Source organism: Melanerpes formicivorus, unplaced genomic scaffold, assembly GCF_026170545.1.
Source record: "Melanerpes formicivorus ecotype bairdi unplaced genomic scaffold, bMelFor1.0.p_v2 SCAF_57, whole genome shotgun sequence".
Lineage (NCBI taxonomy): Eukaryota > Metazoa > Chordata > Aves > Piciformes > Picidae > Melanerpes > Melanerpes formicivorus.
In genome coordinates this window covers 3,374,757-3,391,282 of record NW_027142409.1, presented here as the reverse complement: position 1 = coordinate 3,391,282, position 16,526 = coordinate 3,374,757, and the positions used below count along the sequence as shown (strand labels likewise).

At 42.8% G+C, this 16,526-nt stretch overlaps 1 protein-coding gene across 9 annotated transcripts in view; it reads left to right on the top strand.

The window, feature by feature from the left end:
- Positions 1-16,526, top strand: part of DLGAP2 (DLG associated protein 2) — an 818,859-nt gene that overhangs the window by 252,889 nt on the left and 549,444 nt on the right. For 4 of the 9 annotated variants that reach the window (XM_068161339.1, XM_068161338.1, XM_068161337.1 and 1 more), the window contains exon 2: positions 1,742-1,913. The exons of 4 other annotated variants lie outside the window; for them this stretch is intronic. In XM_068161339.1, the coding sequence (XP_068017440.1) occupies positions 1,742-1,913 (172 nt within the window). Of the gene's footprint in view, positions 1-1,598; positions 1,914-16,526 lie in introns of those variants that run through there. One more of the 9 variants, XM_068161341.1, reaches the window with a different exon arrangement.

Genomic DNA, 16,526 nt, shown 5'->3' with positions numbered 1-16,526 from the left:
ACCTCACCAGTGAGCCAGGACTGGAGGAAAATGATGGAGAGTGGCCTAGCTAGCACATCCGCCAGCTCTCTCAGCACCCTAGGATGGATCCCATCTGGTCCCATGGACTTGTGGATATCCAAGTGGCTCAGCAGGTCCCGAACTAACTCCTCATGGATTTCCAGGGTATTACTCTGCTCCCCGACCCCAACGCCCAGCTCCGGAGACCACTCGTCCTGAACTCCTGCCTTGCTGTTAAACATTGAGGCAAAGAAGGTGTTCAGGACCTCAGCTTTATCCTCATCCTCAGTAACTGTGTTCCCCTCCAGGTCCACTAGGGAGTTCAGGTTCTTCCTGCCCTTCTTCTTATTGTTAATATATTTATAAAAATGCTTTTTATTGTCTTTGACAGAGGTGGCCAGCTTCAGTTCCAGCTGGGCCTTAGCCTCCCTAATTTTATTCCTACATAATCTAACAGCTTCCTTGAACATACCTCGAGAAGCCTTCCCCTCCTTCCAAAGGTGATACAGCCTCCTCTTCCCCCTTAAATCCTCCAGGAGCTGCTTGCTCATCCAGGCTGGTCGCCTTCCCCGCCGGCTTGCCTTCCGGCACATGGGAACCGCCAATTCCTGTGCCTTCAAGATCAGCATATTACCTAAAATGGCAATACTGTCTTTGGAAGGACGTGTGGATAGATTTTGTAAAAGAGCAGACAAGTAATTGCTGAGTAATTGCTGCAAGTAATTTACACAACTATGTGGCTTTTAGAAACAATTTGCTGTTTTTCAAGGAACAACAAATAAAAATCAGTCATTGAGTAGACTAAGAGCAAAGTCTGAAATGTAATGACCAAAAAAAAAAGAATGGAGAGGAAGACTGTTAAAATTTGCATGCCTAAAATATCTGTATGAATGTAGAGAAAATACAGCTTCTTTAGCATTGCCACAAATTTGACATCACATCAGGAAAGTGTTCTTTATTAGGTGAAAGCAACCTCTTACCACATTACATCAGGATTTTAAAAATAAGAGAGGCTGTAAAGCACAACCTAGTGTCAATTCATGGAAACCTAAAATAGGCTGTAGGCTGCCGCTCACCAGCATATGGAAATGCTAAGTCTCTTCAACACCTCTCAGTGTGAATGCATGTTGCAGTCCCTAAACTGTTAGATCTAACCTGTTCTCTCTCTCTTTTTTTTTTTTTCCTTTTCCCCAACAATATCCAAATTATAGGAGAGGAAACTTCCCAGGTGCTCCATTCAGCAAGCACAATCCCACACAAGCTCTAAAATATTTCCCCTTCCCTGGTGTGGTGACATGCATGCTGCAGGCAGACTGACAACTACCTCCTCCAGTTAGAACATATAATCATCAATACCCTTCTGAGCTCATTGAAAATGTGACTAACTTAAGCCTCAGCTCATACATTGTCAAATCCCACTTCATGAGTCTTGTTCCTGTTCCAGCTGGAGATGGGCCCACGCTGGAATTTGGGAATCTAGTTTGCACGTTCCAAAAGTGAACAAAGAGACTAGGACTCATTTCTAGCCTTAGCCTTCTAAAGTGCAGTCATGTCTGTAAGGAAAATGCTGAAACACTAGTTGTCTGGGGAAAAGAAATGAGTGATGATTTTAAGAGATGCTGTGGCTACTCAGTGCAGTAGCTTCCAGCTTTTTGGTGCTGTTCCCAGAAATGCTTCAACCATGGTGAGGAGCTCAATTCTCTAATTTAAAAAAAAAAAAATTGTATCAAATATTTTTCAGCTTTACACTCTCAAATTAAAGCTTAAAAACCTCCAAGGAAGGAAAGGAGGCCAGATTGGAGGGGGAGGAGGTGAGAGGAAGGAAGCAGGTGGAGAAAACCACTATATTCCCAAGATGCAAGGAAAGTTGAAAAGTAGAAGAAAAAATATATTAAATCAGTGTAAGCTAAGAGGTAAGTTTAAGGCACTATTTTACATTGAATGTATGTTTTGTTGGGGTATTGTAGCAGTTAAATTCTGTATGCTTTAAAAGCATTTTAAATACATTAAATTGAGGTAATTGCTTTTTTTGTTTTTTAATTTCTTCTGCCATAATCTTGATCTGTATTTTTATTAAGACTTATCAAAGGATGCTGGGATTTTGTTGCTTTACTGCTGTTGCTGGTTAAAACTGTCTATTACCTCACTAGTGACCTACACGAATCAGCTGTGCAAGTTAATTGTTTATGGATAGTTATGGAGAGTAAGTGTTCCTACTTACCAACCTCACTGCAATTCAGTAGTGTATTGGTGTAGCTTAGGAAAAATGCCTCTGAAGTAATAGATTTCAGTATAGTTAGAATGATGGTTGACCTGTGTTTTGAACTTGAAGTCAGAGAGGAGTCTTACCTTGTTTAATAGCATTGTTGCTGTTATTGCTACTTGGTGTACTGCCTAAACATAAGTTAAGTCTTGATCAGAGACCACACGCCAGCTGAATAGTAAAGTCTGATGCACTTAAAAGCTCATTTTTTGCTATAATGTTTGTCGCTATATTACCAGGAGCTTGCCAGAGATGTGACAGATGAAAATATTGCTGATTAATATAACTGTGCTTGTGTTGTAACGCCATGTGATACTGAAGGCTTTGTCAGAGGTGAGTGTAGAAAGGAATCATAGAATTATAGATTGGCATAAGTTGGAAGGGACCTTAGAGACATCTGCTCCAACCTTCCTGGCATGGGCAGGGATGCCTCACAACTAGACTCAGAAGGGTACAGAAATCTGGAAAAAGTAGAGGCAGGTGTGAGGAGGTTCTGCACAGCTGTATCATCTGGACAGTGTGGCCAGGCAGACATGTTTCTGCAGCCCCAATATTTGTCGCAGATTTAGACCAGGATATCTTGCAGCATTTTTATCTTTAAAGGCTGGGAACAGGGTAGGGCTCGTGTGTGACAGTTGCCATAAGGAGAGACCAGAGCTCTTGGTAGCTGATGGTGAAGAGCAACAATACAGGTGAGGGGAGTTGTAGGGAGTGCTGCCACCTTACTCTCTGATCTTTATCCAGCTTCTGCCATCTCTGGTTCTCTCAGACTGGAGGTCATTCTGTGTTTAAAAGCTTCTGATGTCTTAACTGTCCATGAATTTGTCCAATCTTGGATTTTTTAACTTGTTGACATCATTGATTTTGAAAACATGTTGTGGAAATGGGTTCTATAAATGAATCACATTGTCTTTGTTTTCAGCTTCCTGTGTGGGGATTTTGCAGACTGCCTCAAGTGTTGTAAGTGTGAAAAGTGAATAGTATATCTCACAGAGATACTTATCACTGCTTCCTTTAGCTGTCTAATTATGGGCTGAAAAGTTGTGGTCTGTTCAGATTCAACTCTATTCCATGTTTGGTCATCCTTTTCTCTCTCGGTACCTTTTCTAGCTGTGCTGTGTTTCTTCAGTGATTCAGTTGAAAATGTTAGTGGTTTGCTGCATTCTGAAGACCATGTATGTCTCATGACTATCTCCCCTTGCTTGCTTTCACCATTTAGCCTTCCTTAACTTTTCTAAGTATTTTTTTTCAGAGTTTAACTGAATGCTTAAATATTTCTACACATAGCAGTTACATAAATACATGTGTGGCAGCTGTGCACTTCGAGATTAATATATTATGGATGAAGAGCTTGAATTTGTACTATTTTTATTCAGAGAATTTAGTATCAAATAGCCTAATTCTGCTGTAACTGACACTGAAGCCAGTGAATTAAACTGGAAACTCCTACCAGACTCTGTAAGATGAAGATTGGTCCTGCCTGCTAGAGGCCAGAGCTTGACACCACATTCAGAAATGTTCTGAAATGTGCATGATACTAGATATTAAGAAATACAGTCTTTTATAGGAAAGGAAACCTGGGAGAGAAGTAACCACAGCTGTTTACCAGGTTTGACTGTAGGGCTGTGGAAAACTAGAACATGGTGATGGCTGAGCAATAAGAGCTGTGAGTAGGCAGGGAGAGCTGGCAGGCAAACAGTGAGGGGAGTGGAAACAGGGCCCTACAGGCAGCAGCTGCAGTTTTGGACCCCAAGAGTGGTGGGCTTGACACTACATTAGTCACATACTCCTCTGTCAGAATATTTTCTGAGATCCACAAGGCCTTGGACACCTATGAAGGTGAATGGGAATTTGGTATCCCAGGGAACCTGCGCAATTTTCAGCCTTGAGGTGACTCAACAGAAATAAAAGGCAAAATAGAAATTGTGCTTGAGGACAAACTAGGCAGCTGATGACTAGCAGTCTTTATTTTGTTCTGTATAGATTAATGGAAAGCATTTTCCTAAGACACTTTGTGGTGAAGAGGTTATTAAATTTATTAATATAAAATATGAATTATGAAAATATTATTTTTATTAATTATCAAACTATTAATAACCGATGAATCACCAACTCAGCGGGACGCGGGCGGCTCCTGGCTATACACAGCAATATTACAATCTTTCTATACGTCAGCGCTTACACTGCTAGACGCAGATACTTTGAACTGAGTGCTAGCGGATGGGAAGCACGTGGAAGATATTCAATTCCCTCCAGACGACAGGGATCGGTCCTGGTCGGGGTCAGCTCGCATGGCAGGGCAGGACGACAGTGGCCGGTAGGCGGGCTCGGACGACGCGGCAGCAGGCAAAGCTACGGGGGTCGGCCCAACCACAGCAATTCTCGGGGCTGATGCAAACAGCCTCAGGGAGAGAATGCGGATGCATTAGGCGGTGGATTCTCATCTACTGAGCTTAAAGGAGCAGCGGGACTCTCGGAGTGGTCCCAGGTTCGGTGCAGTATAGGCACGAACAATGCTTTAGTTTTCCCTGAGGTTCACAGGGCTCAGAGTGGCATACGGTGGCTCCTCTCCCGCTACGGCGGGGCTAGGCATACGTGGACTCGGTATCGATCAAGTCCCTTCTCCCCGGCAACTGGGCAGATCTTACCCTCGGGGGGTCGGTCCAGTCCTCCGGTGGCACAGTGGGCTCTCCGGGTTGGTACGACTGGCTGTAGCGACGCTGGCCTCCTCAGCATCGCTAAGGTCCTCCCTCTGGGCTTTTTCACGATGCAGACGCTTTCAGTATGCGTGCATGTATAACAGAAGCTAACGACAATAAGCTCAATGGCAAAGGCTGCAGCTCGAGAGTTACTCTCTTAAGCAAGCACAGAGACAAAGTGAATGAGGGGGCAACTTGTTTACCAACTGGGGTGATACTTATAGATTCCTGGAGGAATCAATGGGCATGCGTTGAAGAGGTTATTAAATTTATGAATATGAAATATGAATTATGAAAATATGATTTTTATTAATTATCAAACTATTAATAACTGATGAATCACCAACTTATATACATGTTCTAGTGCACGTTCGTGAAATACATTCCACAACTGGCTTAGTGTTATGATTATAACTTAATTGAACTATCTATAAACCCTTTCTATATTTATATAACGAAGGGTGCAGTTCCACCGCTTGGCCACTAGATGGAGACTCGGCGGGACGCGGGCGGCTTCTGGCTATACACAGCAATATTACAATCTATCTATGCGTCAGCGCTTACTCTGCTAGACGCGGATACTTTGAACTGAGTGCTAGTGGATGGAAAGCACGCGGAAGATGTTCAAATCCCTTCAGACAACAGGGATCGGTCCTGGTTGGGGTCGGTCCGTGGGGTCGGCCCTCTAAAGTCGGCTCACACGGCAGGGCGGGACGACGGTGGCCGGTAGGAGGGCTTGGACGATGCGTGGCAGCAGGCAAAGCTATGGGGGTCGGCCCACCCACGGCGGTCCTCGGGCTGATGCAAACAGCCTCGGGGAGGGAATGCGGCTGCGTTAGGCAGCAGATTCTCGTTTACCGAGCTTAAAGGATCAACGGGACTCTCGTAGTGGTCCCGGGTTCGGTGCAGTATAGGCACGAACAATGCTTTAGTCTTCCCTGAGGTTCACAGGGCTCAGAGCGGCACTCGGCGGCTCCTCAGAGCGGCACTCGGCGGCGTCTCTCCCGCTACGGCGGGGCTAAGCATACGTGGACTCAGTCATCAATCGAGTCCCTTCTCCCCGGTAACTGGGCAGATCTTACCCTCAGGGGTCAGTCCAGTCCTCCGGTGGCACGATGGGCTCTCCCGGTCGCCACAGCTGGCTGCAGCAACGCTGAGTTCCTCAGGCTCAGCGAAGGTCCTCCCTCTGGGCTTCTCAACAATGCAGACGCTTTCAGTATGCGTGCATGTATAACAGAAGCTAATAACAATAAGCTCAATGGCAAAGGCTGCAGCTCGAGAGTTGCTCTCTCGAGCAAGCACAAAGTGAACGAGGGGGCAACGTGTTCACCAACTGGGGTGATACTTATAGATTCCTCGAGGCTGGGCTTGACCAATGGGCACTCTAATAAACAACTGGCTTCAGCCTATAGAAAGCGTGAAGCTAGAATTATGCCCATACTTGGTGTCAGCACGAGCACTGCATGCGCTGGGTGCGTGCAAGCCTGGCTAATGCCTTGGCTTTTATCTTCCTCCTAGAGGAGGGGGAACTTGCCCACATACTGGGACAAGTTTCAGTACTGGGGCATAATGTGCCTTCACCACACCAACCAAGGAATTAATCATAATGATATTCTTCCTAGTACCTAGCATGTGTTCTTGTTCTCTCCCTTTGTGGATGTTTTGAACAGTAAGAGATCTCTTTTAAGTTAATACAGTTTAGTGTGAAAGAAGAAAAAAAAAGCAAAGGTTGAATAGAGGTTATCATAGTATCATAGTATCATTCAGGGTTGGAAGGGACCACAAGGATCATCTAGTTCCAACCCCCCTGCCATGGGCAGGGACACCCCACACTAGATCAGGCTGGACAGAGCCTCATCCAGCCTGCTCTTAAACACCCCCAGGGACAGGGCCTCGACCACCTCCCTGGACAACCCATTCCAGGGTTTCACCACTCTCATGGTGAAGAACCTCCTCCTCACATCTAGCCTGAATCTCCCCACCTCCAGCTTCATTCCATTCCCCCTAGTCCTATCACTACCTGAGATCCTGAGAAGTCCTTCCCCAGTCTTCCCGTAGGCCCCCTTCAGATACTGGAAGGCCACAATTAGGTCACCTCGGAGCCTTCTCTTCTGCAGACTGAACAGCCCCAACTCCTTCAGTCTGTCCTCATAGGAGAGGTGCTCCAGCCCTCTGATCATCCTTGTGGCCCTTCTCTGGACACGGTCCAGCACCTCCACATCCCTCTTGTAATAGGGGCTCCAGAACTGGACACAGTACTCCAGGTGGGGTCTCACCAGGGCTGAGTAGAGGGGGAGGATCACCCCCCTCGACCTGCTGGCCACACTTCTCCTGATGCAGCCCAGGATCTGATTGGCTTTGCGGGCTGCAAGTGCACACTGAGAGCTCATGTTGAGCTTCTTGTCCACCAGCACCCCCAAGTCTTTCTCCTCAAGTCTGCTTTCCAGCCAGTCACTGCCCAGCCTGTATTTGTGCCTGGGATTGCCTCGACCCAGATGCAGGACCCTGCACTTGCTCTTATTGAACTTCATGAGGTTGGCTTGTGCCCACCTCTCCAGCCTGTCAAGGTCCCTCTGGATGGCCTCCCTTCCCTCCAGCGTGTCTGCTGCACCACACAGCTTGGTGTCATCAGCAAACTTGCTGAGGGTGCACTCAATGCCACTGTCCATGTCACCCACAAAGATGTTGAACAAGACAGGTCCCAGGACTGATCCCTGAGGGACTCCGCTTGTCACTGGCCTCCACTGGGACATGGACCCATTGACAGCCACTCTTTGGGTGCAGCCATCAAGCCAGTTCCTTATCCATCTAGTGGTCCACCCATCAAATCCATGTGTCATCAGTTTGGAGACCAGGATGTGGTGCGGGACAGTGTCGAAGGCTTTGCTCAGGTCCAGGTAAATGACATCAGTTGCTCACCCCTCATCTATTAATTTTGTCACCTGCTCATAGAAGGCCACCAGGTTGGTCAGGCAGGATTTGCCCTTGGCAAAGCCATGCTGACTGTTCCCAATCACCTCTTCACTATTCTTTTGAGCGAGTAGTGAATCCAGGAGGATCTGCTCCGTGATCTTTCCAGGCACCGAGGTGAGACTGACTGGCCTGTAGTTCCCTGGTTCCTCCTTCTTACCCTTTTTGAAGATGGGGGCAATGTTTCCCCTTTTCCAGTCTGTGGGGATGTGGCCGGTTGAGCCTGTCCCCTTAAGAAAGGGAATATGGTGGACGGAAGTTGGTAAATGAAAAGAATTATCTAAACTAATTTCATTGGTAAAGTGGGAGGAAGCACCTTCTGAACTGGGATTGCAGGAGGAGTATCCTGGGCACTCCGGCGCTTCTATCTTCATTCTTGCTTCCGCTTTTCCTTCGGGCAGCAGCTTTCTGTGCTGGGCTTTCTGCCAAGGCTTCGGCCTTGAAACCGATAAGATATAAGGCCTGTATTAACTGCTTTCCAATTAACACAGAACTGCTTTTAACTTCTTTCTTTCTCTCTCGCTGTCTCTCCTAACCTGCTCTGGGGAAAAGGGGGAGAGAGGGGGAGAGCGGAGGTGGGGAACCCCTCAGCAGAAGGGGGGAACTCTCATTTCTGTGCTACTTTATTGTATATCTTTGTATATATTGTAAATATTGTAAATTTGTATATATTCCCCTGCATATCCTACATTGCTTTGTAAATATACAGCTCCACTGCTTTGCTAATTCAGCTGTGAGGTTTTTTTTTCCCTTTCCTTTCAATTTTCTTTCCCTTTACTTTACAAGGGGGAAGGGAGAAGGCTTCTTGGCCTTACCCTTCCAACCCCACCACAGGGGACTTCCCCAGATTGCCATGAATTTTGAAATATAATACAGGGGTTTAGCAACCTCCTCTGCCAGTTCTCTCAGTACCCGTGGGTGTATCCCGTCGGGTCCCATGGACTTGAACACTTTCAGGTTCTTCAGGTGATCATGAACCTCATCTTCATTTACCATGGGCAGTTCTTCCTCCCCGTCCCTGGCTTTGACTTCCATAACATCAGGAGTGTGGCTAGAGGCCCTTGCAGGGAAGACTGCGGTAAAGAAGTTATTAAGTACCTCAGCCTTTTCCTCATCACTTGTGACCATGTCACCATTTTCCTTTCTGAGGGGGCCCACACCTTCCCTAGTCTTCTTCTTCCCATTAATATACCTGTAGAAGTTCTTAGTGTTCCCTTTAATCTCCCTGGCTCCATATAGAAACAACTGTTTGGGGCATTTTCTTAAAGTCAGATGCCTTTGCTTTTTCTTAATGCAAGAGAATAGAACTTGGAGAACAATCCAGGCTGCTGAAAACTCCCTATGCACAAATTAATCATTTACTTGGAAGCTAGCAGCAGCCCATGCAAGTTGATGTGTTAATATTAATACATCATTTACCAGGTGTGTTGTGTCAGCTTTGCTTCACAAGGGATGTAAGACAGAGAGAGCCGTGAAGAAATTCAGGCTGGCACAAGTAAAACTCTGCATGGCAGCACTTCAGGAGGAGCTGCCTCTTGTATTACTTATTTGCAGATTTATCTAAATGCACAGTGTATCTAGCCAACTAAGAGCAAACCAGCATAACAAACAAGAACTTCATTCTTGAGAGTCTGGAGTAGGTTGTCCAAGGAGGTTGTGGATGCCTCCTCCCTGGGGGTGTTCAAGACCTGGTTGGATGAGGCCTTGAGCAACTGAGTCTAGTTGAGAGATGCCCCTGCCCATGGTTGGGAGATTGGAGCAGATGATCTCTAGGGTCCCTTACAACCTAAGCCATTCTATGTCAGTGTGGACCTTGCTGTTTCCTCTGACTGCTGTTTCTGGACAGGCAGTACCTTTCTCCTTTCTGACTTACACAGGGAAAGCTTTAGTAATACTTTAACGCTTTGTTCACTACAGTGTTCATCCAGCTGCTGCTGGATCAGATAGAATGGAAACAAAATGTTGTCAGAAATTTAAGGATTGTTTGACATGAATTTTGCCAGCAGTTCTGCTGGTACCTTGAAACATATGAGGCTTTCTTACTGCATGATAACTGCCTTTGCCGAAATGTGTCCCTTTCTATTGTCCTAGGTCATGTCAGTAGTGCACTTTCCCTCTCTTTCTCTATGTGACCTGTCCCTTGCTCTAAGCATCCCTAGGCATCTTGTTTTTTTCACTTTCCACACACTTTGTATTCCTCCATAGTCACTAGGGTTAGAGAAGAAAGAAATGTATGTGATGGTGGAGAAAAGGACTGAAGGAAAATCTTTTTCCTTTAAGAAAGTGATCCAGACTGCAGAGGATGGCTCCAATATTTGTTCCCCACCTCTGCAGAGGGCATAGTAGATAACTCTTCATCCAAGTTAGAAAGGTTTAAATGCTTAGTAGACTGGACAAACAAAGCAAAGCCTTTCTTACTATCTTCTTTTATATCCTTGTGGCAAATGCCTCCGTCTTCTGAGGCAGCCCTCCCCCTTTCTCTAGTAGTGCAGCTACTGTGCAGACACTGTGCAGCTCTGTGTTTCAGACAGTTAGAAACCTACAAAGTTTCCAATGTGAACATCTTTTTGCTTTTCATCACTGCTTTCCAGTCAGACAGAAATGAAATCAGGTCCCTTTAATGTGTTCATTTTAATTTCTGAAGATATTGTAAGTATTGGGATTAGTTGAAAGTAGATTTAAGGGGGAAAAAAATCTGACCTTTATGCTTTGCCTATCTCTTTGTGCCTTTGAAAAGAGGGATCAAATAAACCCTTTGCTTTCAAAGTGCTCTCTGACCAAGGACAATGTGTCCAGGTCACTCAGATGAATTCAGTGCTCTTCTAAACCAACTAACTTAAAACACTGAAAATCAGGTGCTGTGTAATTTTGGACTGTAGCAGTGTTTCTCCCTTGTTTCAGAATAATTTAGTAGGTGGCTGTCCCAGTAGCTTTGTTAGAATAGCAACAATTGATGGTATCATGATGTTTTGGTCAGAAATATATCTTGCTGCATGAGGGTGAAGTGCTCATTCTCTCTTAGCAGTAAGTATGTAAGATGAAGATCTAGTGCAGAAGCTGCCAGATTTGGCTCCAGACTTAGGAAGTTATCTCCATCACAATCCAGATTGATACTTAGGGCAAACCATAAAGGCAACATTCACACCTATAAATTGGTGAAGATTTTGGCTGTCCTCTGGTACCCATTAATGATGCATGTTTTACTGGGGAAATCTTTCCAGATTACGTTTGTTACTCTTGACAATAACCTCTTTCTCCACCATCTATTATGAAGAACAGCCAACAGTTTTTGTTACTGCAATTCACAAGCTTAGTCCATTCTGCAGGGCTACATACAGTGCAAAGGATAATGATCCAGCATGGTTTCTTTCATTGATGTAAGCATTTTAGCATCTGCCAGTGTTTTCATCAGAGTAGTGCTGAACAATACTTCACATATGTGGATGGCCTGCAGCCATTATATTATAATCAAGTGATCTGTGATTATAATAGTGCATATCTGAGTAGGCTTGGATGCTTTCTATAAAAAACTATTTAGCAGATGAATCTTTTCTTATTAATTAAGAAGAATTTAAGGTAATTCCATGATCACACAATGGAGTGAAGCAGCCAATTTTTGTTTCAAGTAACTTGCAGAGCTTTGCCTAAGGTGGCCAAAGTAATAGCTAGTTTCTGTTTTTATTGATCATGTTGTCTCTCATAATTTACCTCTGTCTCTACCTTGTGGTTGTAAAGGGAGGGAACGTGTCCAGCATCCTTCTTCTAGAAATCATCAAAGTTGGGTAGAAAGAACTGAAAGTCCATAAGAAATATTCTTGATGACTACATAAACAGAAATACTCATATTGCTCTACAAAACTTTATGAATGGAGAGGTGATGTGTGAATTAACTACAAAAAGATCTGTTCATACACTTGTAATTTCACTGAATGTGAATACTGTCCTGGTCTCAGGTGTAAAGGAAGTTAGCATGCTGCTCTGTTTGACAGCAGTGTAGGGTGGCAAAGGTGTGTAAGGCTATGATTAGGCAGAAATCTCTGGAAACTGAAATGGTTTGAGGTGTTAAGATTTATTTACTCTTGCAATGCCACTACTAGCACAAATGATAAAAATATTTTTCTCTAGTAACTAGTAATACTTTATAAAACAAGTAAAGGAAGATGAGGCACTCTCTGCCCCTGCAAGTATTGTTTTTGCTTGATTTCTAGGGACAGGAGTCTTTTTTTGATCTTGATTTTGTCACTTTCATTGCACAGCACAAGTAATGCTTCATAATTGTCATCATCCTGTTTTCCTGAACATAATTCTTCTGTCACTCTGCTATTGCCAGTGATTATAATAGAAGCCCTTTTCATGTGTGTCTTTGGCTGATAAATTATTTGGAAGATATAAATGAGATCACAAGGAAATAAGTTTGAAAATATTTTTATGTATTCAGCTTTGCAGGTGTACATGTATTAATGTCATATGTATTCTGAATCATTCAAATCCATTCTGAAAAGCTTGTTTCCTGATTCAAATCTATATAGATATGGATCAATGCAACAAAATGGCAACAGAAATTATTTTGAGCTGTTTTACAAAGCCAAGAATCTGAAATCATATAATCAGAAATTAATTCTATAAATCTACAAAAAATATGAGTATTGAATCTACAAAAATATGAGTATTGAATTGCAGGTTTTTGTATGGGAACACACTTTTGTGAGTCTGCATCACATCAAATCACTGAGTAGCAGTTTATGAGGTAAGCTATTACATACTCATATGGAAGTACTGACTCCAGCTATGAATACAATTAAATACAAAAGGCCTGAAAATTAAACGTTCTCTTGGGAAAAAAAATGCTAAACTCCATGATGAAGACCCAAGCACATGATGGCAAGGAGTGACACATTCTACTAAGACTCATTTCTATAGACCATTGTGCTGCTTTTGTGCAAGACAGAATGTGGAATTTACCCCAAAGGAGTAAATAACAACACTTGTACAGAATTTGAAAGTTAAATGAAAATAATATTTACAAAAGTAGACTAAATACAAAAGGTAATAAATATATATATATACACACACATATATATACACATATATATGTATATATATATATGTGTGTATATATATATATGTAAAAAAACAAAGTATCTCTCTTCATCCCTGGTGCACTAGGCCTTACCTCCCACACAGCAAACCTAAACAAAGTAAAGTGAAGGAGAGGGGATAGAGTGAGAGAGCAAGAGCAAAGCACATAAGAGCAAAAGAAAAAGAACAAAAAGAACAAACTGTAATGTCTGATTATATAGAGATTTGCAGGAGGATGCGATGGGATAAAAATATTTGTAATATCCTATGTCAAATCCCTTGGGGACCATCCAGGCCCCTGGTACTCTCTAGTACTCTGGAGGACTTTTATTTATGATAGGACACTAGTCCTCAATCTATAACAATTATATTTGTCTTGTTCATTCTGGAGTGACTTGGGTCTTATGAATTTTGCTACAATAGAGGGGGTTAAGAGGATAAACTAGAAAAAATAAGACCATATTCCTTCCTGATTTTCTGAGGAATATATTTATATGATTTTTTTTATTCATGGTTATCACAACTACAAAGATCTTTTTAGGTTGTTATACAGTGTGTTTTAATTCTAATAGTGAACAACATTTTGCTTTCTCCCTCCTCATTAAAGTATTTCACTGTTTTCCTAAACTGCAAAGTTGATTTTCTCTCCGGTGAACATTTCTCACAGGTTGCTTCATAGGTGGACTTTTGTGAGATAAAAGTGTTTGTGTAAACAGAAGAAGGGCTCATTCTAGCTGTGAAAGAATAGGAATTATTTCTGAGAGTAGGAAGCTTGGGCATGTGGGAGTTTTCTAATGCTTTTTAGCATATTTTGCTAAAAAGCAGGTGCTTCAAATGTGAGAGCCCCAAAACAGTTATGTGGCAGAAGCTTGCAAGAACACTAAAAGCTATCAAAGCTATTGAACTGTATGAAATGTACTTCTAACCATAAGATGAAGAGGTCACTCTTTTCATGTTCTTTCAATAGTTTAGATGTGTCCTTGCTGGTCTGCTCTTTAGAATTTGTTCTCTATATTTGTGCAAAAATGGTAGTAAAAGTCCAGTCAAACATAATGGTTACTAAACAACTTTTTATCCTGTCATTCATTAACTTTCTTTTCAATCTTCTCAGTGTTTGAATAGAAAATTGGCATAACCAGGGTTTAGAGTTAAAATTATTGTAAAATATTCTTTAAAACTCTATGGTAGACATAAAACAAGTATAATTCAGATTGCAAATGTAGTAGAGAGGTGATTAATGGGATTGATAGATAAAATAAGCTCTTTAGGCTCAGTGCTTCCAGATTTCTTGTAAAAATACAGACGTATGGAAAACAATCAAAATAATTCAGACTAAGGTTTTAAACAAAATTGTGACCGTTTGAGGCTGTCCCTTTAAGAAAGGGGACATTGTGGCTGAATGTTTATAAACAAAAGACAGATCTAAACTAATTTAAAAAATAAACCCAAACATTTATTACTGCATAGGCTGTATAAGCATAGATGCTACTGGGAAAACAATGGCTTCATCATCACAAGTTCAATAAGTCAGTGGATATTCTAGACAGTAAATCAGTAGAGTCTGTCATTGTAGACGACGGAGATTGGGAATCAATACGGCTGACCAATGTGATCGAGTATTGTTCCTTTATTGTTCCAGTGTTGCAGGCCTATGGTGCAGGCCTGAGGTGCAGGCCTATGGAGCAGGCCTGTAGTGCAAGTATAGCACTGTAAAGTGTAGAAGAAACAGGAGACAGGAAAGGCAGAAGTGCATAGCAAGGCAACTGCTACAACTTATATAAACTCGGAGAGCCTCGTTAGCATAGCTCCATTGGTTCCCTCTGAGTGACCACACATTGCACTATTACAGATTATTGGTCCAACTACTAATGACACAACGAGGTTGTTGATGCAGGTGCATGTCCTGTTGTCCCAAGATAACTGTCCATGTTTATAGCTACCAGTGTCTTGTTTTAGTTACATGCTGCAGGCACAGCACTGTTTTGCTACACTGCTAGCTGATTCTGCATTTATGGCCTACCACCATGTCAGGCTCTAGGCCTGCACTGCCAGATTGCTCACACTGCTCGTCGCTGGCATTGCCACAAATCCCCCTTTTTGTTTTTGTGAGCAATCTGGTCATGGGAGTTGTTCTCATCCCATACAAGATGCTACTGCAAACACAGAAGCAAGCAAGGTAAAGCTAAGCTGTGTAGCAAAAGCAAGAATTCTGTAGTGCAGCATGTCTAACAGACTGATGTAACCCACACAAAGCTTAAGTTGAACTAGTTACAATGCTCTACAGAGCTGGCATAATACATGGTCAAAGATAACAAACATTGTAAAGAAGAACTTAGATCTTAACAGTTCCGATCTTTACATTTCACTCCTCTTATTGACAGAGAAGACTTGATTATGCCTGAATGCATTGCACACAGAGATTGAGGCACAAACGCAATCCTTAGCACTGTCTTTTGCGATCTGCTTTAGGATTATGTTGCATCTTTATTTTCTCTAGGATGGTCAAAAATCATGAATTGTTTAATGGTAGCAAGATTTCTTTAATCTGTAAAGGTAGATCTGGCCAGGCTCTAGCTTCACAGACAGAAAACTTGCAGGCAAGCAGCAAGAGCAAAAAGAGCTTCATTGCATTGCCCAATATAAAATTACACTGAATAATGTGCTTTTGATCATCCTAGTAATGCTGATCTCTTAATGTTCACACAACAGTTAAGCAGTCACGACACTCAGTTATAAGTTAGATGCTTTCTGTTGAAATCTTGGTTTATCGTGACTGTCATTGAGGTCAGTGCTAAGCAGGTATGCTGACTGTCATTTTCATGACATTTGTGCCGTGTTCGTGCTGTCTTGTGGTGAGAGGGTTACAGCACATTGCAAAGTTGATGTTTCTAGGTTTACAACATTTTCTAGGGTTACAACATTTTCTAGGGTTGATATTTCTAGGGTTACAACATTTCTAGGGTTGCCATGAGCTAATTTTTTGCTATGGGGTATTCTCTCTTTTCCCCCTTTTTTTTTTTTAATAATCTCTACTAAGCAAAATGTAAAGATGAAACTGTACCCTCTAGGATGTCTACATTCAGAGGCACGTTTAGTTAACAAGAGAGAATACAAAGTTATCAAGTAACCACAATATTCAGTCCTAATTCACATGATGCTGTGGTACATTCTTCTGAGTGATGCTGTTTGATCCCAGATGATCATAGCAGTTATTGTGATTGATGTTCGACTGCATGGGAAATGCTGTGTCCTCATGGTCTTGATTCTTCCACCGTTGTTTATTGCGATGATTGCAGTTAGCAGAAAGAAGGCTCGAGGTGACCTGATCGTGGCCATCCAGTATCTGAAGAGAGCCTACAAGAATGCTGGGGATGGGAAGATTCAGGCTGGATGTGAAGAAGAAATTCTTCACTGTGAAAGTGGTGAAGCCCTGGAATGGGTTGCCCAAGGAGTTGGCCGAGGCCCCATGTCTGGAGGTGTTTAAGACCAGGCTGGACGAGGCTCTAGCCTGCCTG